Source organism: Piliocolobus tephrosceles, chromosome 3 (genome assembly GCF_002776525.5).
Source record: "Piliocolobus tephrosceles isolate RC106 chromosome 3, ASM277652v3, whole genome shotgun sequence".
NCBI lineage: Eukaryota > Metazoa > Chordata > Mammalia > Primates > Cercopithecidae > Piliocolobus > Piliocolobus tephrosceles.
The window spans coordinates 93,543,403-93,569,413 of NC_045436.1; the positions used below are offsets into that span (position 1 = coordinate 93,543,403).

The 26,011-nt window shown below is 36.6% G+C and overlaps 1 protein-coding gene across 11 annotated transcripts in view; it reads right to left on the bottom strand.

Annotated features, from left to right (window-relative positions):
* CAMK2D (calcium/calmodulin dependent protein kinase II delta) overlaps nt 1-26,011 on the bottom strand; it is a 322,111-nt gene that overhangs the window by 201,494 nt on the left and 94,606 nt on the right. For all 11 annotated transcript variants that reach the window (XM_023220019.2, XM_023220022.2, XM_023220030.2 and 8 more), the window contains exon 3: nt 13,491-13,550. In XM_023220019.2, the coding sequence (XP_023075787.1) occupies nt 13,491-13,550 (60 nt within the window). The remainder of the gene's footprint in view (nt 1-13,490; nt 13,551-26,011) is intronic.

Sequence of the window (26,011 nt, forward strand, 5' to 3'; positions counted from 1 at the left end):
GAGTAATCCTGTTAAAATTAAATCGGATATTGTCACTTCACTGTTTAAACATTAAAACCTTTCCAAATGAAAAACAACTGCATCATAAACATCTGACCTATTTATTATCTCAAAAAATAATATTTTCTAGTTTACAGAAAAACTTCATGATAGCCTTACATAATTTTTTTTTTTTTTTAATTTCACTGGAAGGTGGTTTGCAATTGTTACACCATAGTAACACATCACTGATTGAGATTAATCGGGGAGAAGAACTGTCAAAATTAGTTGAAAGATTAAATGATTCTATTTTATTTAAACAGGTTTCATTACCTTTTTGTGTGTGAAGGAATCAGGCTTGCCAAGGTTGCAAACATAAAATCTGTTTTGATTAATAGATTTATAAGGATTGTAATTAGCATATGTCAGCATCAGACTATGCTACCTTGGCTCTGCTTACAGTGCAATTTCTACGCTTCAATTTAATTAGATACTTATAAATGGTTTCAAAAGCAGTTTATTTTCTTTACTAGACTTGTCCTTTACTTAAGAAGATGCACTGCCTACTTTTGTTATACAAAAGGAAATCGCATGGCCCCATAAGTACATCAAGTAATGCTGGCTATTTGTCCTTTTGTTGTTATTGTCACTCTTACTTCAAATAATTGAGTTCCTCAATATTAGCACTATGGCATTTTGAGGCAGATAATTCATTATTGTGAAGGGCTCTTCTGTGCATTGTAGGATGCTTAGAAGCCTCCACCCAAGAGATGCCAGAATGGCAACCATAATTGTGACAGTCAAAAATGTTTCCACACATTGTCAAATGTCTCCAGAAGGAAGAGAGAGTAGAGGGGGCAAAATCATCCCAGGTTGAAAACCATTACCTTAAATGAATGATCATCTGTCTTTCTGTGGGGGAAAAATTGTTCCATCTCTTTTCTCTCATCCATATTATGAATATATTCTTAGAAAATGACCAGAAGATGTAATTTAATTTTGAAGGGCAGATTTATATAAGAAATATCAAAAGAAAAGGTCACTGGAATAATCAACACATATGAGAATAACATTTGAAAATCATGTTTTATCAGAGTTCTCTTGGAGAGTTCCTAACAAATAAGCTTAAATGCACATTTGGCACTACAACTTTTAAATGAGAAATTATTTGGAAGAAGGCGAATGGCAGAAGGAAAATAACGATCTTCAAAATAGTAACTCATTAGAGCTTTAACAAAATGAAGCCTGTAGGTAAAATTTATAGTCTTCCTACTTAGAGTATAAATTGATATAACGCTATTTAAAATAAGGATAGTTGGATTATTACTGTAAAAAGAAGCCTATACTGCATTTCTGTACATCTCAAAATATTTTGTTCCCAAATATAGTTTCCTTTTATTCATTTAGAATAAAAATTTAGCTCTTTTATATATTAAATGTTTTAAAATATATTCAGAATGAAAGTAATCTAAGAAAATGGCTGTTGTTATTGCTCCTTAAAAAAAAAAGTCAAATTTTTACAAATAAGCATTTTTCATCATTCTATCTATGGCCCCCTTGGTAATATACTGCTGGGCACGTTCAAATGCTCTCACTATCCCATACATGTAGATGACTCAAAACATATATTCATACTCTCTAGGGTTCTATGTGGTGTCCCACATACAAGTCAGATGGGATATATACACATTAAAGTAGTTGAACCAATGAAAGATACATGTTTGGGAAAGGCACAAGGGACCAGTAAGAAGTGAGCTTTAGTTTAGTGGACAGAATGAGGGGAAAAAAGCATCCTAGAAATAAGTGCTCAACCACAGTTAGGTGGTGATGGAGTTGCTACAGACGTTATGTAGCTTTTTCAAAAGATACTTTGAGCACCCAACATGACTGCTTGGGACTTAGCAGCATTCAGCCTTAGTCTAAGAAAGATGATCACAGTCACCGCCAAGTATTTCCATCCTGAAGAGGATGCCAACATGGTAAGAAGCTTCTATCTTCTGCCAAAAAGTGAAAGATCAGAGGTTTGGGTAGTGGCATTTGCGACTTCTAGTCTTCCTTTTTTGTCCATGGTCCCCCATAATGGATATGTTCCAACCCTTAAAAAAATAATGTTTTCAAATCAGTGAAATTTCTAATCTCTCCCAATGTTTTTTCCTCCTTTGTTCCCTATTGTCAGTTAAAGGGATCAATATCTTTCTGGTCACACAAACTAGAAACCTCAGAGAAACCTCCTAACCCATCTGCCACAAGTTAATTGCTATTCAAGATCTGATTCCACAGCAACATCTTTGGTAGCTTTGCCCTCCTTGCAACCCTGTTCCCATTGCTATGGTTGAGGAACTCATCATGCCTTACACCTACATTCACTGGAGACTTTCAGATGCTCTTTCAACACCAATTTTTCCTGACACCACATAATTGTGCTTATTACTACTAAATCTGTCCTAAAAAACTGATATAATTATGAGTTGACTAAATAAATCTTAAAGTAATTCTTCATTTTCTCCAGATTAAAAATCAAATTCCTTCCCAGACTCTCCACTATTATTCTCAATCAACTTTTATTTCTGACACACACACATAGTATACCAGTCATTACAAGTTTTCAGTCATTCGAGTGTGACAAAGACTTTTAACTCTATTTTTTTCTTTTGTGGGCCTGTCTTTCTATAATGCTCTTCAGTCCAATCCCTATAACTTTATGGCAAAATTCTGTTCACCATCCAGTATATTTCAGTTAAGATTCTTAGCTTGTATGTTGGCGCTCCCATGGCACCTTATTAATAGTTTCATTATAGTATATAATCACACTATATTTCAGTTGCATACATAATTATTTGTCTTTTAAAATTATGATATATTTTTGATCATTTTTTGGTCTCTCTCATCTTTGTAGTCTACTAGTACTTTAGCTACAACAGAGTTAGTGTTATTTAACTCAATCAAGCTTAATCATTAGAAATAGAAGACAACTGGCCAGGCATGGTGGCTCACGCCTGTAATCCCAGCACTTTGGGAGGCCAAGGTGGGCAGATAACCTAAGATCAGGAGTTCGAGACTAGCCTGGCCAACATGGCGAAACTCCGTCTCTACTAAAAATACAAAAATTAGCTGGGTGTGGTGGCATGTGACTGTAATCCCAGCTACTCGGGAGGCTGAGGCAGGAGAATAGCTTGAATGAACCCAGGAGGCAGAGGTTGCAGTAAGCAAAGATCATGCCACTGCACTCCAGCCAGGGTGACAGAGTGAGATTTCACCTCAAAAAAAGTAATAGAAGACAACTTCCAAATTATATATAGGTTTATTTTTCTTATCTTTCATTTTACCTTTACCCAGATTAATATAATTTTCTTTAATTCCAATGTCAAATGTGGACATAAGATGAATCTAACGATTGTTTAAGAAATTAGAGGGCTGGGTGTGGTGGCTCATGCCTGTAATCCCAGCACTTTGGGAGGTCAAGGCAGGTGCATCGCTTGAGGTCAGGAGTTCAAGACCAGCCTGGCCAACATGGTGAAACCTCATCTCTACTAAAAATACAAAAATAGCGGAGTGTGGTGGTGCATGCCCATAATCCCAGCTGCTCAGGAGGCTGAGACACGAGAATCGCTTGAACCCAGGAGGCAGAGGTTGCAGTGAGGAGAGATCGTGACACTGCGCTGTAGCCTGGATAACAACAGTGAAACTGCATCTTGAAAAAAAAGAAATTAGAGAAAAAAATAATGGGTGGAAAGAAATTACATTTACATTTCATTTATTGTATTTTTCAAAAGATTTCGAAAAAACATTTCCAGATCTAATCAAAATATAATGGGATGTTTCATCACTTCAATTTGAAAGTGAGCATTTTGCTCTAAATGAAAAATAGATAAGACAAAGCACAGCATGTTTTTGGACAAATATCCAACACAAATTCATGTGAATATGCAAAACTACTGATGCCCACAGAAATAATTATGGATGTCTCAAGGAAAGTGTTTACAAAATATGAGATTCTGCACATACATTAGTAATACTAAAATTATATAATTTCTCTAAGCTAGGATTTTTTTAACCAATGTTTATAAAATTTTAAAATTATTTCCTGTACTTATTAAAGAATCGTATGACTTAATTCAGAGTTACACAGCAGCGATACAGTGCGGTATTGAAGAGCACAGATTGTCATGCCAGAATATGCAGGATTGGCCATTTACTAACTACCTCATCTTGATTAAATTTGTGTAACTTCTTTAGGCTTTAGATTCCTTGCCTGTAAAATGGAGACAAGAATGATATTTGTTTGTTACGAGAATTAAAATAATTAATGCATGGAAAACACTTAGACCAGAGCCTGGTAACACGGTTAACAGTTTTATCATTAGTTCTAGTGGTGAAGTTCTTTGGAATTTCAATCTAATTTTTTTTCTTATTCAGCCTACTTCACATCTTAATATAAGCACTTACCGTAGGCAAGTTTATTAACAATGCTACTAGAATAAAGGGAAAAGAGGAACAATTTTTAAGTGATTAAAAGGTGTTATCACTTCCCCAGCTATCTTCCGGGCTCCCCAGCTACATGAGTTATTCTCCCCCATGGTGAGAAAAGGGAGTGGAGGTGGGATTTTGCACAACTCGAGCCCCAACAAAACAAAGTACTCCTCATGTTTGGCATTATTTTTCTTTCAAATTTCAGTTTAGGGTCAACTTCTGAGCTGAAGAATTACTATAAACTTCCAATACTCTGTTAGGGGATTCTACCCTGAATGTAGTATAGACAGGGCAAGATGGAAATCAAATAGGCTTAGTAGAATAAATCAAAACTATTTCAGTAAATGTTATGCATTGATAGATCAAAGTGTAATCTATGTACTGTAAGTAAGTCTAAAATGGAAACTGTCCTTCATTTGTAACAGAAGGACTCTTTTTCTCCAGTTTCATGTATAAATCTACCTACTTCTAAAATACCTTAGTGAAGTGGCTTTTTCATTGATACATGGAAAAAAAAAACATTTACAAAGAAACCAGTAACAAATGTACTCAGATTCAAATTCACCAATGGAAAAGATTTTGAAGTATTATCTTGAATATACAACTTTTATATCCAAATTTTGTTTTTAGTAAAATAATCATTTACTTTAAAAGATGATAAATTTAACTTTCTACCAAGAATTATAAAGAATACATCACTGGCACCATATTGTATAAACAAAGAAAAAAAAGCTAAAACAGATAATTAGAATGTTTTGAACATATTTATTTGAACAGAAAAATATATCTCTGTGCTGGTTCTCACATTTATTAAAAGAGAATAATCAATTCTGCAGACAGTAATATATTCTAAGAAGTAATTTGGCCTTCTCACCAAATAATCATAATAAAGAGCTGAGATTTAATCAAGTAAGGTAAATATAAAATAAGATAATTTGGTTTTTGCTACTAAATAGTATTAAAATACTTTTTATCTGTTAGAGAGTCACTAGAGAAAAGAGTTAACAAAAAAATTACTTGCTCTTGTTTGATTACAAACTATTGTAATTTTCAGGCAGAAGCATCAATAAGGGAGAGGTCACAGAAAAAAACTGCAAGTGTCACTTTCTTAGAATGTTGCTCAATTTCTGATGCCATTGAAAAAGACTTTTAATCATCATTCATAAAACTATTAACTTTGTTTTCTCAGTAGATCAATTAACATTTACTCTGTGTTAACTCTATTCTCCTTTCCAATGTCATTTTGTTTCAAAGGGTTCAAAAACTGGAATATTGGTGCAATAAACACATAAGGCAATTTATTCATTTATAAGTAAATACTGGGAATATTTAAGAGAAATATTTAGTCAGCTTAACCTGTATAATGTGATTGTCTCCGTTCCTTACAGAACCTGAGGAACCTAGAAGACAACTGCATTCAGAGAAGGATAAAAAGGCAAAATTTATGGTTAAAATCATCTGTTAAAGACAAAAGAACAAACAAAAAATGACAGTTCATTTTATTTCACAAAAATTTGAGGAATGGTATTTGAGTGAAACATTTCTTGCGAAGACTAAGGAGATCTAAGATTGTGGTTAAAATACTACTTTTACAGGATGACATCTTGTCTCCAAGGTCAGCAAAAAGAAGAAACACTATGTGCTAAATGAAGTAATATACAGGTTAGATCAGGGTATGATCTTGGGCATATTACTTCACTACTTAAACCTTCAATTTGTAGAATCCAGGTTGGTCTTAGGTAATTCCTAAGAGTCCTTCCAGTTTTAAATTTTAGGAAAAGAAAATTATATAGATCCTAAATGCCATTATTACTCATAGGAATGGGAAACATGCCTTCATAGAAAGTAAAGGCTCTTACATATTCTTTAATCTCTACCTGTCAGCACATGAAATTTTATGTACTGTTATATATGTCAAACAATAAAACATCTTTAAGCAGAGCACCTTTCTTAAACACACTGGTTCTACACCAGGGCTAATATATGTGGTAGGTAGCTGTAACTTATGCTCTCTAAAGTGTAAAGGCTTTCTCTTCCTGTATTAGTATCGAAAGTTTTTCAGTTAATGTTTATCTTATGTGAGGGGAGGAATTGATTTGAACCAAAAACAACCTCAAAACGCTCCTCAAAAGGGAACACAAACATTGCTTTTTCAATCTTGCTGCTTCAAGTTAGATTCCCTAAACACTGTCATCTCTTTACAGAGGCAATCAACAATTTAGGTCTGGCAATACCATTAAAGAACCGTGACTTTGGACAAATCATATACATTTGGAAAATCTTAGCTTTCCTAAATATTAAAACAAAAAAATTAGAGTTTATGCTAGATAATATAAAAGATCTGCTTTGGAATATTATAATTATCTGATTATGTATAATACATATCATATATTATATACTATATATAACATATATATCATATACAATATATGATACTTGAAAGTTTCTGAAATATATTTCCCCATTGTTGAATATGCACATCTCAGAAAGATACTACTAAATGCTAAGAAACGCAGTAATTAGTTACTACTTGGTAAGCAGTACCCCATAATAATCTACTGAACTGTTTATTTAAATTAATTGTCTTACAAAGTATATTAACTCCTCACCAAAATAAGATGCATTACCTCATTCTCTCTATTGATTCTTAGAAGGAAATAAAAAAGGCAAATATTTTCTCTGCTTTACAAAGAGAGGAACTAGAACTTAGTGAGTGGATGGGATTGTATAGCAAATCACAGAGCAGGCCAGAATCAGAAGAATAAACTGTGCCCCAGTGAATCTATAGAGCTTTCCATAAATACTATGCTTCTTATTTTCTGTTACACCTTGTAGTGTACGAGTGTGTTTATGCATTTTGGGGTGGGGGGTAGGAAAGTCAGTAGAGAGGAGGTAATCATTGAGCTATGACATAATCTCAGAAAGGTTAATTAATTCACTGCACTAGGGGTTCCAGGGTATCACTAAAGACTAGATTCAAAAGGGTACATAGCTCTTCCATTTGCTCTCTAGCTACTGAAGTTCATTAAGCCATATTATGATGGGAAACGCTTACTTTATAAAGATAGTGTTAATCTACAAATATAAATGTTGCTTCAAACTTTCAAAAAATTATCTTGCTCTTTCTAAAATCTATACAAAATGTAAATAAAAGTCTTTAGGGAATGGGATAACCCAGCAATAGAATTAATCATCCCATGAACTGCAAAGTTGTCTCAAATGTTGATCTTTTCCCAAATAAAGGCCCATACATGAATATCTTCTCACTTGGGACAATCAGATAAGTCAGATCAAAGTTACCAATATTTTTTCTTATCCTTTTCTGGCCCAGCTGTTTTTGGACTCTTATAGTTGAATTCAATTTTTTTTTCTTGTTTTCCTATTTTCTCTTTACCATTATTTGTTATTTGAGCTTCACCATAAGTTTCAATAAATTCCTCAAATCAAAGACCAAGAATAAAAACAGTATGAATATCAAATAATTTTGAGAATTTGGCTATCACCTCAAATATTTTATTTCAATACCTAAAAGGTATTTTTCTCTTACTTATTTGATATATATGTTGACATATAGCTCAGAATTTCTAGCTTACAATAAATTTGTTAATTCCTCAAAGAAAAGTAAGCCCATTTTATTAAAATAAAAGGTGAACAGAATGATCAAACATTAACCTAAGCACAAAGTAAGGTGTTCTCCTCAAATTGCTTCAACATCTTAATGTCAACTATAATCTTTCCAGTTTGAGGTTCAAACAAAAATTGCCTGGCTAGAGCACAGCAAAGATGGAGCTTCTTTAAAAATGGGCTGTACTCTGCAATTTGTTGAGCCAAAAGATGCATGGTGCTTTCTTGGATCATGTGGACCACACCAAAGGGAGAACCAGCCTGGACCTGTTTAAATTCTTATCCAAGAAGATGTGGTTGAGGGGTACTCAGCTGATAAGACTAGATTCTGATAGCCTGACTAAACACTATTATCCCTGATTGTGCTCAAGTGACTAGGAAACCATTTTATACACAGCAGACACAGCAAAGCAGATTATGATACACTTTTGCTTAAAATCCTACTATTGGTTTCCCATCGCATGTAGAATGAAACCCAAACTCCCAAATCTAGTTAACGAAACCCTACATGGTTAAATATCTACCTACCCTGTTCAGTCACTCCCTTTCCCCCAAGGCAGTCCATCTACTGGTTTCCCCACTTTTCCCCTAACAAAGAGGGCTCTTTGTGCCTGAAACTCTTTCTCTTTTTCATGATGGCTTCTACCTGTCATTTAGATATCAGTTTAAATGTGACCTCCAACGATACATCTTGCCTGACAAGCCACTCTAAAGCAGTGACCAAGACTCTCTCCCTAACCAAACATCAGGCAGGTTCCTCTTTTCAACTAGATCTCATCCTTGGGCAATGTCCCTAACCTTCAGAAGCCAGTCTAAATGAAGAATCCTACTAAGTGATTTCCCACCTTTAATATCTGATCAAGGTCTTCATTCTCTACCCTTAATGTCTAAGTCCTTGGCCTGCCTTTAGCAAGAATCTTGTTAGTCCAGTTCAGCAAGAATCTCCCTATCCTTGATGTCTCCTCTTAAAAATCTTCCATCCACTGACACCCTCACTCTGCTCCTTGACTATAAATCCCCAGCTGTCATTGCTGTGCTTGGAATGAAGTTCAGTTCTTTCCCCGATTGCAATAGTACAAAACAAAATCTGTATCAGCTTTAACTGGTGTCTGGCTCTGTTTGTTTTTGATAGTAGCCATCCGGTCCCCTGGTATCAAATCATCCTATTTCAATTCTCTGCATAGAACTAATCCTTATGACATTATTATGGTGTTTTCTTTATACACTAGGATGAAAAGCTTGGGAAAAGAGGGGCATTGTCTCTCTCAGTCACTGTTTCATCACTAGTGCATATAGCCTAGAACAAAACTTGCCAATGTTTACATACTCAAGAAATTTTGTTGGGTGAGACCATTTTCATAGTATATCTAAAGGGGTATGAAAATGCACACAACAGAATGCTGAAAATTAGCATATATATAACATTTATTATAAAAAGGAAAAAATGAATAAATCAAATATTAAAAGTTGAGCCCTCCAGTTTCTTCTTTATACAATGTTGTATTTTCCAAATTTTCCACTAACTGTATTACTTTTAAAATCAGAAAAACATAAAAAATAACACATGAAAAAAGTAGTTTAATGAATCATCATTTTTAGTCAGTTTAAAATGTGTTTTTTTGGGAGAAAACTTTTACTTGCTGCAAGTTTTCAAGATTATTGATTCTGTGCCAAGAGAAAGACACATGCAAATATAAAAATGAAACAAGCACCTTTTCACAGGGGAAAAGACTGTCAAAAATAGTTATTTCCTTCCTTAAAGTTCTAAAGCCTAGCTGATTTTAAAACCAACCAAATAATAAAATAGAGAAAAGGGAGAAGAGGATAAGAGTCTGATATTACTTTGACATCGTATTACCTATATCAGGGAAATCAAGAGCAAATTCTGTTTTCCCTGTGTAATCTGATTCAGTCATGATTGAGTACTAGAGATTCATGTGGTGCTGTTAACCAGTGAGACGATCTCTCCACAGGAACTGCAGTACTCCCCACATAACCTTGGGTTCAACTACTCTCCAATGCATTTGCAGATGTCCACTTATGGCATCTGTCTTTAAAACACTCCTCCTTTGTTGGCTGTTGCTTACTATTTTATGACAGTCACTGTTGTTATGGATGCTGTTTTACCTGATATAAATGATGAATTGATGGGTGCTGACGAGTTGATGGGTGCAGCACACCAACATGGCACATGTATACATATGTAACCTGCACGTTATGCACATGTACCCTAGAACTTAAAGTATAATAAAAAAAATAAATAAATAAAATCGTTCTTTACATGAATAAACACAACACTGTCAGATTACATGGCATGGAGATTCATCAGTTAAGGTAAGATAAAATGAAAAAGAACTCATCTACTTCTCTCATTAGATAAAAAGCTTTGGTGGAATCTACTGACCTTAGGGCCCTTAAGCAGGCTGTTTGTTCCCTCTGCCTACAATGTTCCTCCCCGCCCCTGCCCCGGGGAGCCAAATGACTTCCTTCCTCCCATCTTTTAGGTCTTCATTCAAATGAAATGGTCCTGACCAACTATTTAAAATTGGAATACTCCAATACCCTATATTTCCCTCTCTGCTTCCTATTTTTCCTCAATAGTTATTACCATCTAATACCCAGTGCTTTGTTTACTGTCTGTCTCCCCCAAAAATGCAAGCTCCATGAGGGCAGGGATATTGGTCTGTTTTGTTCCTACTATACACCTAGAAATGTAACTTGTTGAGTGAGTGAATGATATAGGTGAATTTGCCAGTGCTGTAATTTTTGAGATTATGTCTCATAAATGTAATCCATCTATGACTTATACCCTGAGATAAAGGATCACTTGAAATCTCTCTTGTGGTTAGAAATGGGTCCTAGGGTTCAAGGACCTAAAATTGTCACAGTTCCTTTTGTACTCCTGAAATCTTAAAAGATGGAAGAAAACCTCCAGTGAGGTAACCAAGGAATTATGACCTTTGGCTGTTATGGATCCCCGAAAAAAGATGTACACTGGGTCAGAAGGTGCTGATGATGCTATCTAGGTCACAAAGGTTTAGAACTTTCCCCAGCATACTTTCTCTTTTTATAAGTTTAGTCTGCATGTAGTGTCAGAATGAAAAGAGTTCTTGTTTTAGGTTGGCAGTTTTTCGAATGTTTGACTTTGGTATCCTAGAGGAAATGGAAGAAACTAGTTTCATTATCCACAAAAATTGAGTCTCATAGGAGGACCTGATACAAACCAAATAAAACCAAAACAAACAAATAACAACTTTCTGCACAGGAATTGCAAGTTCACTAAACAAAGATTTGATTTTATCTTAAACCTGAGCAAGAGAAGTAATCTTTGAACTACAGTGGTTCATTGGGTAATTTCTCTTTAGCCAATGTTATGGGCAAATGATGTCCTCCCAAAATTCCTGTGGTGGTATACTAACCTTGATACTTCAGAATGTGACTGTATTATTTGCATATAAAGTGTCTAAAGGGATAATTAGGTGAGAATGAGGTTATCAGTGTGGGCCCTAATCCAATATGACTGGTGTCCTTACAAGAAGAAATGAGGACACAGACATCATACAGAGGGAAGACCATGTGAAGACACAGGGAGACGACAGCCACCTACTTGCTTAGGAAGGAGGTCTCAGAAGAAACCAAACCTGACAACACCTTCATCTTAGATTTCTGGCTTCCAGAGCTATGAGAAAATAAATTTCTGTTGCCTAAACTACCCAGTCTGTGGTACTCTGTTACTGGCAGTCTTAGCAAACCAATACAGCCAAACAAGAAATGCCATAAATTTTTGTCAGAAAAAAATGCTTGTAAAGAGGTAGATTTATCATGTTAGAGTTGTTTTGTTCTCTCCTCAAACCAGAAGGTTCCTTTTAGTCAGCTGGCGGTATGTTTTGTTCCTACTATACACCTAGAAATGTAACTTGTTGAGTGAGTGAATGATATAGGTGAATTTGCCACGGTTACAAATTTTTTTACCCATAGTAGCCACTCACTTAAGACCCTAAGATGCACCCACCAAGTGCAGGGTACTAAAAACATCAAAGCAGGAATAGAAATTGAATGCTCCTACACATAAAATTAAAACACTTGTAAACTTTTCAGTTAGAGATTTTGCAAATTCTACATCACTGTTACCCCTTTTCTCACTGCTTCCAGATCAGAAATACTTAGGTTAACAATAAAATTGAGGGAGCTGGGACAGTAACATTCTTCCAAAATAATCAAACCTATTATCACAGAATCTAGTTTACACATATTTCTGGATTTACTTTTTCTTTCCTGTGTTTTTCTTCTTTGTTTCTTATATTCATCACTTTTTTAAAATTTTGAAAACAGTTATGCTATTTTATAATTCATGAGAGATACATATTCTGAAGTCCTTTTACTATTTCTGGAATCAAATCAGTAACTATAAGGTGAACTTTTTTGTTTTTGGAGACAAGGTCTCATTCTGTCACCCAGGCTGTCTGAAATGTATGGCTCATTGCAGCCTCAACCTCCTGGGCTCAAGCGATCCTCCCATCTCAGCCTCTCTAGTATCTTGGACCATACATGCACACTACCACATCCAGGTAATTTTTTCAATAGTTTATAGAGATACGGTCTTGCCATATTGCCCAGGCTGGTCTTGAACTCCTAGGTTCAAGCGATCCTTCTGCCTCAGCCCTCCAAAGTGCTGGGATTACAGGCATAAGCCACCGTACCTGGCCTGAAGTAAACTTCTAACAGAATATATGGAATGTAATTGAGCTGACTAAAGTGATGACATAAAATACTGTCTTTCCATACTTCAGCAGCAGTAGCTGAGCAATTCTTAAAGACACATAAAAGCACTATTCAAATGAGACCTTATATTATTTTTAAAGTGTTTATACATAATCATAAACTTTTGAAAAAAAATATATATAACTTCAAAAAATTGTTATACTTGTTTCATTTTTACCTTCACAACTATTTTCCCAATTAGGTAAAGGATTATTGTTTTCATTTTACACAACTCTACAGAAAGGACATTGAACTCATTAACATAGCAGACTCCAAATTATGTGGTTAAAATAAAGCTAATATAATCAGGGATACCTAAATTTATTTATTTATTCTTAAATTACACTCAGGTTTTCTACTGGTTGGTATACAGTCAACTATCAGCGCAACAGGAAACATACACTATTAATTAATTTAGTATCCTTGTTTCTACAAACTTAGTTTAATTTTTCACATTTCTACTTCCAAGATTGCATCAAAAAACAAACAACAAACACAGGAAAACTTTGAGGAATCAAATGTAACCAAGATTGAAAGTTAGGAACCTATTTTTCAAAAGTTATAAATATTCTAGATTATCAAATTAGCATTTTATTGTGGTACATAACATAAAATTTTAAATTAACATTTTAAAAACATTAAAAATATGTTCTCACCAATATTAGGGTGCTTCAAAAGACGGCAGATTCTAGCTTCTCTTTCTAGTTTCTGATGATCTGTTTTAAAAAAACAGAAAAAGGCAAAAATAAATAAAGCAAAAAATAATAAAACACAATAAACATCATAACAAAATGACATAAAGCCTTTGCATTTACTTATCCTTTGGTTTCATTTTGAAACAATGATAATTCAAATTTAGAATTAAGTGAATAGCACATAATTCAACAATCTAATTTTATTTTTCATTGACTTGATGTTTGACAGAGTGCAGTATAGAACAATGCTAAATTTAGACTTGGGGAAAATAGTGGAAACTGCACAAAACAATACTATTCTTTCTCATTTTTATATTAAGTATATATTATTGTAACAAGCTAAATAACCCAATATAGACATACCTATTTAGAGCAGAGGATGCATATATGGAAATTGAATTGCCAATGGAATAAGTGCTAAATCAGGTAATTATAGTTTATCCCTAATGGAGAATGTTCTCTGTTCAGTCACACGTTCTGTTAACCACTTTCCTTACAATTGTTGGTTCAACTTCCTAGGTTTTTGATGCTCTTCCTAGTATCAAAGATTTCCAAAAATCCCTAATTGCTTGCTCATCTTGACCTTTCTATGTTTCCCTAACCATTTCTTTGAAGAAACATGAACCACTATAAACTTGTGTTTTAAGAATTATCTTAATATTCTTCTTTGATTTTTTGGTGGCAGTACATATACACATAAACGTAACCAAAATCACTCATCACAACACAAAATAAATGGTAGTGAGAGACAAAAACATGGTATAAACACATGTTGCTGATAAGGGTAGCAGTGTATTGTGGTCATTAGTTGAAAACTTATACACAAAATATCTGATTTAAATCTTACAACAATCCTCTTATATTGGCAATATTATTATCCCTATTTTAAAATACAAATACCAGTAGTTTAACACCACTGCCTTGATTAATGCAAAGCCTCCAGCAATCTCATCCTCTGTTTCTTTTGCATTTATGATGCAACACATGTCAACACATATAAAAATGTCAAAACTTTTTAAAATAAAAGGCAAATAATGTTTTAGTTTTAGTTTGGAAATAGTTTTGACTTTGAAGATCCCCTAAGAGAGTTTTTGGCACTCCCTGGGTCTGCAGACGCACTTTGAGAACCACTGGTGTATGCTATAATGAACTGTTGTATATAATGTAGATATTTTTTGGCCATTTAGAAAAATATTTCAAACACGTACAGTGCTATTAATAGCTCAAAGTGTCAAAAACACAGTGTCTTAATAAATCAGCCCAGCATTAGATCGTCTCTAACAGTGTATCTCCATTATATCTGGATTCCCAAATACAAAGACAGATATTCTCTGGACCTACCACTATCGAAAATTATACCTACTTCAAATAAATGCAAATTCTTCAAACTCCCTATCTTTTTAACAAGTTCTTACTCTTTTTTTTTTTTTTTTTTTTTTACTATTATTATACTTTAAGTTCTAGGGTACATGTGCATAACGTGCAGGTTTGTTACATATGTATACTTGTGCCATGTTGGTGTGCTGCACCCATCAAATCATCAGCACCCATCAACTCGTCATTTACATCAGGTATAACTCCCAATGCAATCCCTCCCCTCGTCCCCTCCCCATGATAGGCCCCGGTGTGCGATGTTCCCCTTCCCGAGTCCAAGTGATCTCATTGTTCAGTTCCCACCTATGAGTGAGAACATGCGGTGTTTGGTTTTCTGTTCTTGTGATAGTTTGCTGAGAATGATGGTTTCCAGCTGCATCCATGTCCCTACAAAGGACAAAAATTCATCCTTTTTTATGGCTGCATAGTTTTCCATGGTGTATATGTGCCACATTTTCTTAATCCAGTCTGTCACTGATGGACATTTGGGTTGATTCCAAGTCTTTGCTATTGTGAATAGTGCCACAATAAACATACGTGTGCATGTGTCTTTATAGCAGCATGATTTATGATCCTTTGGGTATATACCCAGTAATGGGATGGCTGGGTCTTATGGTACTTCTAGTTCTAGATCCTTGAGGAATCGCCATATTGTTTTCCATAATGGTTGAACTAGTTTACAATCCCACCAACACTGTAAAATTGTCCCTATTTCTCCACATCCTCTCCAGCACCTGTTGTTTCCTGACTTTTTAATGATTGTCATTCTAACTGGTGTGAGATGGTATCTCATTTGTGGTTTTGATTCGCATATCTCTGATGGCCAGTGATGATGAGCATTTTTTCATGTGTCTGTTGGCTGTATGAATGTCTTCTTTTGAGAAATGTCTGTTCATATCCTTTGCCCACTTTTTGATGGGGCTGTTTGTTTTTTTCTTGTAAATTTGTTTGAGTTCTTTGTAGGTTCTGGATATTAGCCCTTTGTCAGATGATTGCAAAACTTTCTCCCATTCTGTGGGTTGCCTGTTCACTTTGATGGTAGTTTCTTTTGCTGTGCAGAAGCTCTTTAGTTTAATTAGATCCCATTTGTCTATTTTGGCTTTTGTTGCCGTTGCTTTTGGTGTTTTAGACATGAAGTCCTTGCCCATGCCTATGTCCTGAATGGTATTACCTAGGTTTTCTTCTAGGGTTTTTATGGTATTAGGTCTCACATTTAAGTCTCTAATCCATCTTGAATTAATCTTCATAGAAGGAGTAAGGAAAGGATCCAGTTTCAGCTTTCTACTTATGGCTAGCCAATTTTCCCAGCACCATTTATTAAATAGGGAATCCTTTCCCCATTTCTTGTTTTTCTCAGGTTTGTCAAAGATCAGATGGCTGTAGATGTGTGGTATTATTTCTGAGGGCTCTGTTCTGTTCCATTGGTCTATATCTCTGTTTTGGTACCAGTACCATGCTGTTTTGGTTACTGTAGCCTTGTAGTATAGTTTGAAGTCAGGTAGCGTGATGCCTCCGGCTTTGTTCTTTTGACTTAGGATTGTCCTGGCAATGCGGGCTCTTTTTTGGTTCCATATGAACTTTAAAGCAGTTTTTTCCAATTCTGTGAAGAAACTCATTGGTAGCTTGATGGAGATGGCATTGAATCTATAAATTACCTTGGGCAGTATGGCCATTTTCATGATATTGATTCTTCCTATCCATGAGCATGGTATGCTCTTCCATTTGTTTGTGTCCTCTTTTATTTTACTGAGCAGTGGTTTGTAGTTCTCTCTGAAGAGGTCCTTTACATCCCTTGTAAGTTGGATTCCTAGGTATTTTATTCTCTTTGAAGCAATTGTGAATGGAAGTTCATTCATGATTTGGCTTTCTGTTTGTCTGTTACTGGTGTATAAGAATGCTTGTGATTTTTGCACATTAATTTTGTATCCTGAGACTTTGCTGAAGTTTCTTATCAGCTTAAGGAGATTTTGGGCTGAGACAATGGGGTTTTCTAAATATACAGTCACGTCATCTGCAAACAGGGACAATTTGACTTCTTCTTTTCCTAACCGAATACTCTTTATTTCTTTCTCTTGCCTGATTGCCCTTGCCAGAACTTCCAACACTATGTTGAATAGGAGTGCTGAGAGAGGGCATCCTTGCTTTGTGCCAGTTTTCAAAGGGAATTTTTCCAGTTTTTGCCCATTCAGTATGATATTGGCTGTGGGTTTGTCATAAATAGCTCTTATTATTTTGAGATATGTTCCATCAATACAGAATTTATTGAGAGTCTTTAGCATGAAGGGCTGTTGAATTTTGTCAAAGGCCTTTTCTGCATCTATTGAGATAATCATGTGGTTTTTGTCTTTGGTTCTGTTTATATGCTGGATTACGTTTATTGATTTGCGAATGTTGAACCAGCCTTGCATCACAGGGATGAAGCCCACTTGATCATGGTGGATAAGCTTTTTGATGTGCTGCTGGATTCGGTTTGCCAGTATTTTATGGAGGATTTTTGCATCGATGTTCATCAGGGATATTGGTCTAAAATTCTCTTTTTTTGTTGTGTCTCTGCCAGGCTTTGGTATCAGGATGATATTGGCCTCATAAAATGAGATAGGGAGGATTCCCTCTTTTTCAATTGATTGGAATAGTTTCAGAAGGAATGGTACCAGCTCCTCCTTGTACCTCTGGTAGAATTCAGCTGTGAATCCATCTGGTCCTGGACTTTTTTTGGTTGGTAGGCTATTAATTATTGCCTCAATTTCAGAGCCTGCTATTGGTCTATTCAGGGATTCAGCTTCTTCCTGGTTTAGTCTTGGGAGAGTGTAAGTGTCCAGGAAATTATCCATTTCTTCTAGATTTTCTAGTTGATTTGTGTAGAGGTGTTTATAGTATTCTCTGACGGTAGTTTGTATTTCTATGGGGTCGGTGGTGATATCCCCTTTATCATTTTTTATTGTGTCTATTTGATTCTTCTCTCTTTTCTTCTTTATTAGTCTTGCTAGCGGTCTATCAATTTTGTTGATCTTTTCAAAAAACCAACTCCAGGATTCATTGATTTTTTGGAGGGTTTTTTGTGTCTCTTTCTCCTTCAGAACTGCTCTGATCTTAGTTATTTCTTGCCTTCTGCTAGCTTTTGAATGTGTTTGCTCTTGCTTCTCTAGTTCTTTTAATTGTGATGTTAGAGTGTCAATTTTAGATCGTTCCAGCTTTCTCTTGTGGGCATTTAGTGCTATCAATGTCCCTGTACACACTGCTTTAAATGTGTCCCAGAGATTCTGGTATGTTGTATCTTTGTTCTCATTGGTTTCAAAGAACATCTTAATTTCTGCCTTCATTTCATTATGTACCCAGTAGTCATTCAGGAGCACGTTATTCAGTTTCCATGTAGTTGAGCGGTTTTGATTGAGTTTCTTAGTCCTGAGTTCTAGTTTGATTGCACTGTGGTCTGAGAGACAGTTTGTTATAATTTCTGTTCTTGTACATTTGCTGAGGAGTGCTTTACTTCCAATTATGTGGTCAATTTTGGAATAAGTGCAATGTGGTGCTGAGAAGAATGTATATTCTGTTGATTTGGGGTGAAGAGTTCTGTAGATGTCTATTAGGTCTGCTTGCTGCAGAGATGAGTTCATTTCCTGGATATCCTTATTAACTTTCTGTCTCGTTGATCTCTCTAATGTTGACAGTGGGGTATTGAAGTCTCCCATTATTATTGTATGGGCCATTATTATTGTATGGGAGTCTAAGTCTCTTTGTAAGTCTCTAAGGACGTGCTTTATGAATCTGGGTGCTCCTGTATTGGGTGCATATATATTTAGGATAGTTAGCTCTTCCTGTTGAATTGATCCCTTTACCAGTATGTAATGGCCTTCTTTGTCTCTTTTGATCTTTGATGGTTTAAAGTCTGTTTTATCAGAGACTAGGATTGCAACCCCTGCTTTTTTTTGTTCTCCATTTGCTTGGTAGATCTTCCTCCATCCCTTTATTTTGAGCCTATGTATGTCTCTGCATGTGAGATGGGGCTCCTGAATACAGCAAACTGATGGGTCTTGACTCTTTATCCAGTTTGCCAGTCTGTGCCTTTAAACATTTAGTCCATTTACATTTAAGGTTAATATTGTTATGTGTGAACTTGATCCTGCTATTATGATATTAACTGGTTATTTTGCTCGTTAGTTGATGCAGTTTCTTCCTAGCCTCGATGGTGTTTACATTTTGGCATGTTTTTGCAATGGCTGGTACTGGTTGTTCCTTTCTATGTTTAGTGCTTCCTTCAGGGTCTCTTGTAAGGCAGGCCTGGTGGTTACAAAATCTCTAAGCATTTGCTTATCTGTAAAGGATTTTATTTCTCCTTCACTTATGAAACTTAGTTTGGCTGGATATGAAATTCTGGATTTAAAATTCTTTTCTTTAAGAATGTTGAATATTGGCCCCCACTCTCTTTTGGCTTATAGAGTTTCTGCTGAGAGATCTGCTGTTGGTCTGATGGGCTTCCCTTTGTGGGTAACCCGACCTTTCTCTCTGGCTGCCCTTAAGATTTTTTCCTTCATTTCAACTTTGGTGAATCTGGCAATTATGTGTCTTGGAGTTGCTCTTCTGGAGGAGTATCTTTGTGGCGTTCTCTGTATTTCCTGAATTTGAATGTTGGCCTGACCTACTAGGTTAGGGAAGTTCTCCTGAATGATATCCTGAAGAGTGTTTTCCAACTTGATTCCATTTTCCCCCTCATTTCCAACTTGATTCCATTTTCCCCCTCACTTTCAGGCACTCCAATCAGACGTAGATTTGGTCTTTTTACATAATCCCATACTTCTTGCCGGCTTTGTTCATTTCTTTTTCTTCTTTTTTTCTTTAGATTTCTCTTCTCACTTCACTTCATTCATTTGATCCTCCATCACTGATACTCTTTCTTCCAGTTGATCAAGTCGGTTACTGAAGCTTGTGCATTTGTCACGTATTTCTCGTGTCATGGTTTTCATCTCTGTCAGTTCATTCATGGCCTTCTCTGCATTAATTATTCTAGTTATCAATTCTTCCACTCTTTTTTCAAGATGTTTAGTTTCTTTGTGCTGGGTATGTAATTACTCCTTTAGCTCTGAGAATTTTGATGGACTGAAGCCTTCTTCTCTCATCTCATCAAAGTCATTCTCCATCCAGCTTTGATCCGTTGCTGGCGATGAGCTGCTTTCCTTTGCAGGAGGAGATGTGCTCTTATTTTTTGAATTTCCAGCTTTTCTGCCTTGCTTTTTCCCCATCTTTGTGGTTTTATGTGCCTCTGGTCTTTGATGATGGTGACGTACTGATGGGATTTTGGTGTGGGTGTCCTTCCTGTTTGTTAGTTTTCCTTCTAACAGTCAGGACCCTCAGCTGTAGGTCTGTTGGAGATTGCTTGAGGTCCACTCCAGACCCTGTTTGCCTGGGTATCAGCAGCAGAGGCTGCAGAAGATAGAATACTGCTGAACAGCAAGTGTACCTGTCTGATTCTTGCTTTGGAAGCTTCCTCTCAGGGGTGTACTCCACCGTGTGAGGTGTGGGGTGTTGGTCTGCTCCTAGTGGGGGATGTCTCCCAGTTAGGCTACTCAGGGGTCAGGGATCCACTTGAGCAGGCAGTCTGTCCATTCTCAGATCCCACCCTCCGTGTTGGGAGATCCACTGCTCTCTTCAAAGCTGTCAGACAGAGTCGTTTGCCTCTGCAGAGGCTTCTGCTGCTTCGTTGTTGTTGTTGTTGTTGATTAGCTGTGCCCTGTCCCCAGAGGGGGAGTCTACAGAGACAAGTAGGGCTCCTTGAGCTGCTGTGAGCTTCACCCAGTTTGAGCTTCCCAGCGGCTTTGTTTACCTACTTAAGCCTCACCAATGGCGGGTGCCCCTCCCCCAGCCTTGCTGCTGCCTTGCAGTTGGATAGCAGACTGCTGTGCTAGCAATGAGGGAGGCTCCGTGGGTGGGCATGGGACCCTCCAGGCCAGGTGTGGGATATAATCTCCTGGTGTGCCCGTTTGCTAAGACCCTTGGTACAGCGCAGTATTGGGGTGGGAGTTACTTGATTTTCCAGGTGTTGTGTGTCTCAGTTCCCTTGGCTAGGAAAAGGGATTCCCTTCCCCCTTGAGCTTCCCATGTGAGGTGATGCCTCGCCCTGCTTCAGCTCTTGCTGGTCAGGCCGTAGCAGCTGACCAGCACTGATTGTCCGGCACTCCCTAGTGAGATGAACCCAGTACCTCAGTTGAAAATGCAGAATCACCTGTCTTCTGTGTCGCTTGCACGGGGAGCTGGAGACTGGAGCTGTTCCTATTCGGCCATCTTGCTCCAACCCCAACAAGTCCTTACTCTTAAGCTACTTCCAACTTATTTAGAAGTATACAAGCAAATACAAAAAGTAAAGGCAGATTTTCAAAATGCCTCTAACAGCAATACCATAAATACTGTAAAGTGTTACACCTAAAGTATAGCAAAGAGGCTGGGCACAGTAGCTCACCCATGTAATCCCCGCACTTTGGGAGGCCGAGGCAGGTAGATTGCTTGAGGCCAGGAGTTCAAGACAAGCCTGGCCAACATGGCGAAATCTTATCTCTACCAAAAAAAAATACAAAAATTAGCCGGGTGTGGTGGTGGGTACCTGTAATCCCAGCTACTCAGGAGGCAGAGGCAGGAGAATCACTTGAACCGGGGAGATGGAGGTTGCAGTGAGCCGAGAATGTGTGCTGCACTCTAGCCTGGGTGACAGAGGGAGGCTCTGTCTAAAAATAATAATAATAATAATAATAAAGTATATGAAAGACATATGCTTACAGAGATTCGAATTTTGTTATGGACACAGGGATATGCAAATATATGTGCTAAACTATGTGCTTTTTTATATATATAAATCATCTGAAAAATATATAATTATATTAAAATAAAGAATAAAAAGGAAGCAAAAGGTCTTCACAGACAGTAAGTTCTACAGAGTTTTTGCTATAAACATAATTATAAAACTTTATATAGTTTATCATTATGGGCTGAACCGTTGTTTCCCCATAAAATTCATATGAAGCCATCCTAATCTCCAGATCCCAGAGAATGTGACTGTATAAGTCTTGACTGAGGAAGGATCTGCTTCTATGCTGGTATAATTGGTGGCAGTACTCAGTTCCTACAGGACTTGTTGACGTGAGGGTCTCAGTTCCTAGCTGGCCGTTGGCTGGAGGATGCCCTCAGTTCCTTGCATGTGCCAATATGGCAACATGTTTCATCAAAGTCACCAAAGGGAAGAGTATAGTAAGCAAAAGGGAAGGTCACTATCTTCTTTAGCCTAATCACAGAAGTGATATCCCATCATGTTTTCCATATTCAATTGGTTGGGGAAAAAAAAACCTAGACTAGCCCAATTTCAATGTATAAGGGCATGAACAACAGGAGGCAGGATTATTAGGGCATCTTAGAATTTGTCTGCCACAGTTTTTTGTTTGTTTGTTTGTTTGTTTGTTTGTTTTCTGAGACAGATTTTAGCTCTTGTCGACCAGGCAGGAATGCAATGGCACAATCTCGGTTCACTGCAACCTCTGCCTCCCAGGTTCAAGCAATTCTCCTGCTTTAGTCTCCCAAGTAGCTGGGATTGCAGGCACCTATCACCATGCCCAGCTAACTTTTGTATTTTTGGTAGAGATGTGGTTTCACCATGTTGGCCAGCCTGGTCTCAAACTACTGACCTCAGGTGATCCACCCGCCTCGGCCTCCCAAAGTGCTGGGGTTATGGGCATGAGCCACCGTGCCCAGCCCACAGTAGACTTTATAACAATAGTACTGATGGGCTTTCTCTGAAAAGCAGCTTCACTTACTTTTTCTTCCATATAATCACATAACTTAGTGATCTTCTATGAATCATAGGCATTCTGCACTCTCCCACTGGAACATGTTTTGACATCTCAAACATGATGATATAACTAAATTCTAGTTTCCATTAAAACCAGAAATTAACAATAATGAAAATGGATATCACCTGGTATGTTTCACATTTAACATGAAGTTCACAACTTGACTTTCAGAGAGAGTAGGTAGGTGAGGAGTGATTAAATACCTATTACAGTATTACCAAAAAGCACATTTCTATATTTATCCTGCTAAAGAGATGGATTACTTTTAAAGTCTCCTTTACTTTTAATTCCATCAGCAACAAAAATTATACATCTTACCTCATCATTCCCAGCTCTGACAACTACAGTGGCGAGCGGTAAAGACAGATTATAAAAGGCAAGACAGCCATAATACCGTTTGGCACCATTTGAAGATTTTCTTTTATTATCCACAGGCCCTGAAGCTAGTGTGGAACCAGCCTTATTTATCATTTAATATTTATTAAAGTACTTGAACTATAATAGTTTGGCTTTATTATTCCTTTGAAACTCAAGTCCACACTCTTGTATGAATCAAATATAACTCTTCAGGCTGTAATCTCGTCAGGTCTGATAAGGTACATACTGTTAGTAATATATGGTTGAAGATCTGCCATATAAACAATGCCTTAAGGAAAATACATCATCATTTGGTTTTGACACGAAGTCAGTGGGGGAATAATATTACCAGTAGAAAGACTTCTGGATTTTAAAATATTTCTTGAGAATTTTGGTGAAATGTTGTTATAATATTACTTCCCAGCTAAGATGTTTTAACTTACAAAATATTTTATTTCAAATGAGGTGGAAAATGTGAATTCAGACCTAATGAAGTAAATTCTTGACTCCTGTTCCAAATCAAATTTTAATCTTCATGTAAAATAATACTCCTGATCACAAATGTAAATTAAAGTGCTACCCTGATTCACTTTCACACAGCAATAGAAATATCACTAAAGCTACATAAAGCAATAATATATCCATTCTGGCAATATCAGGGAATAAGCTCTTACCAATAAGCAAATTTCAAAAGTACTTATTTACTCCTCCAAATATCCAAGTATTAAAATATTAACCTCATTAGGCAGTTGGGGGAAGATCTAACAGTCATTGCTTTCTTACATGAATGACATATATAAAAGAATTTCATCTTTTTTGACACCACTGAGTCCTCATTATTAGCATTAATTATTACTCTGCTGTAATCCAATGAAGTACTCAGAGGCTACAGAGGCGTGAAAACCCACAAGTACCTGCACCACCTACCAAGTGCCAAGGGAGGGGTTTGGACAAAAGGAGGGGTTGCCTTCTGTCATAACTGAGCAGTTACTGCCCCTTCCGACAAATACACACGCATGCACACACACACATACACGCATGTACACACATGCACATGCAGGCGCATACACACAAATATAAGCATAAAACCTAAGGAAGGCCTGAGTTTGCCATGGCCAAGAAGGTTTAACTCTTCTACTCCCCCTCCCCACAAAGAGAATCTCACTCCCAAAATAATCTTATATCAAAATTACAGAGGAGTTGCCCATGGGCGCATGAAAAATGGAATGTTTAAAATCCAGCTCTATCACTAATTTTTGCCCTACTGGCCTTTCAGCTTGTCAGGTTAAGCTGCTGAGCTGCTGTGTTCCCTATTCTTATCTCCTTAGTCCTGACATTTCCTGGCCTTATGCTCCAGTTTGAGGTCAATGCTTCAGATCTGTTTTTGAGGGCAAGTTAATCCTGCCTCCCTGGCTTCCATATGACAACCAGCCCAACTCAATTTTGAAATTTTTCACATTTGTTTCATTTACAAGAAACTACAGTCTCAAGTAAGAGACATCGCATTTGCCCCTCTGGAAGAAACCTGGCTGGCTACTCATTCTCAGAATGGGAGAAGATAAAACTAAATGTACCTAAACTATTTGAAGTTTTATACTGTTGTATCCGCTTATTACATTTTTTTTTTTTTTTTAAATCTCTTCATGAGTTTTTGCTGTCAGCTGTTAGTGCTGTAAACGTCTCCAGTACATAAAACAGTTTCAGGTACGCACAATAGGCATTAAATAAAAGTTTGTTGACTGAATAAATGAATGAAGGACGAATGCCCCTTCTTTTTTCACAATTGCTGTGAATGGAGAACCAGAGAAAAGAAAAGCATAAAAATATAATAAATAAATAAATAATAAATATTTATAAATATACATAAATAAATATAATAAATAAATAACCTGGAAGTGAGAACCTAGAGATCCTCTCTTAAAAGAAAGATGCACTTTTTAGTGCATGGATTCTGGAGCACTATAATGTAGCTACTCAGAGGCCTTTTTCCTGGAGGCTTTGGAATTACATTCTGAATGCATTTTTCTTGTTAGAGAAATTGTGTCTCACTAAATGAGGCATTCCTCTAGAAAGAATATAGAATCTATCCATTTAAGTAGGTCACGTTTAAAAACAGACTGCAAGGTAGAAGGAGCTAAGGAAAGAACCATTTCACTACAAAACCTGAACAGGATGTATATAAATTTAAAGCTGTCATATCCATTTAACAAAAATTTTTAAAAATTCATAATTAAATATTACAAAACTATGCTATGCCATTGTGTCATAAATTTGAATTTTTAACTATTTGACCTAGAATCTTTCTGACATTAGGGACCAGTCCTTCTGCTGCCCACAATGCCCTGGAAGAATCAGTAAGATCCTACAACTATATAAGATGATGTTCTTTTCATGGCAAAGTAGAATTAGATACAGATGCTGAAAACTCCTACATCTTAATTTAGAATGAAAGTCTCTGTATCTTAACTTAGAAGTGAAACCTTTTGAAAGTCTATTCTGTGCAGGAAGCTCATACAAATGTAGATTATGAATTATGATATGAGTCCAACCTTGATTCTATATGGACTGGAAACCATGGCTTCCTTGTGGAGAAGCTCCACCCCACCATTTGAAAAAAAAAAAAAAAAAAAATTACATGAAAAAAGAACCAACCCTCTACTTCATTTTACCTTCTTTCTGTAGTTTCACCTATGGAGGAAAATGGAATTTTCAACTGACTGCAGAGGAATAAAAACCTATAACGAAGGTCCCTAATTTTGTAGAACACTAGACACATTGTAAGAGACAAGCCAGAGAAATGGAAAGATCTCTGGCTTCAGAGTGGAGTGGACAGGAATTGCTATCCTGGTTCTACCACTGACTACTAGCTAGGTGTCCAAGTTACTCGACCTTTCCAAAGTTCCTTACATAACACAGGCATAA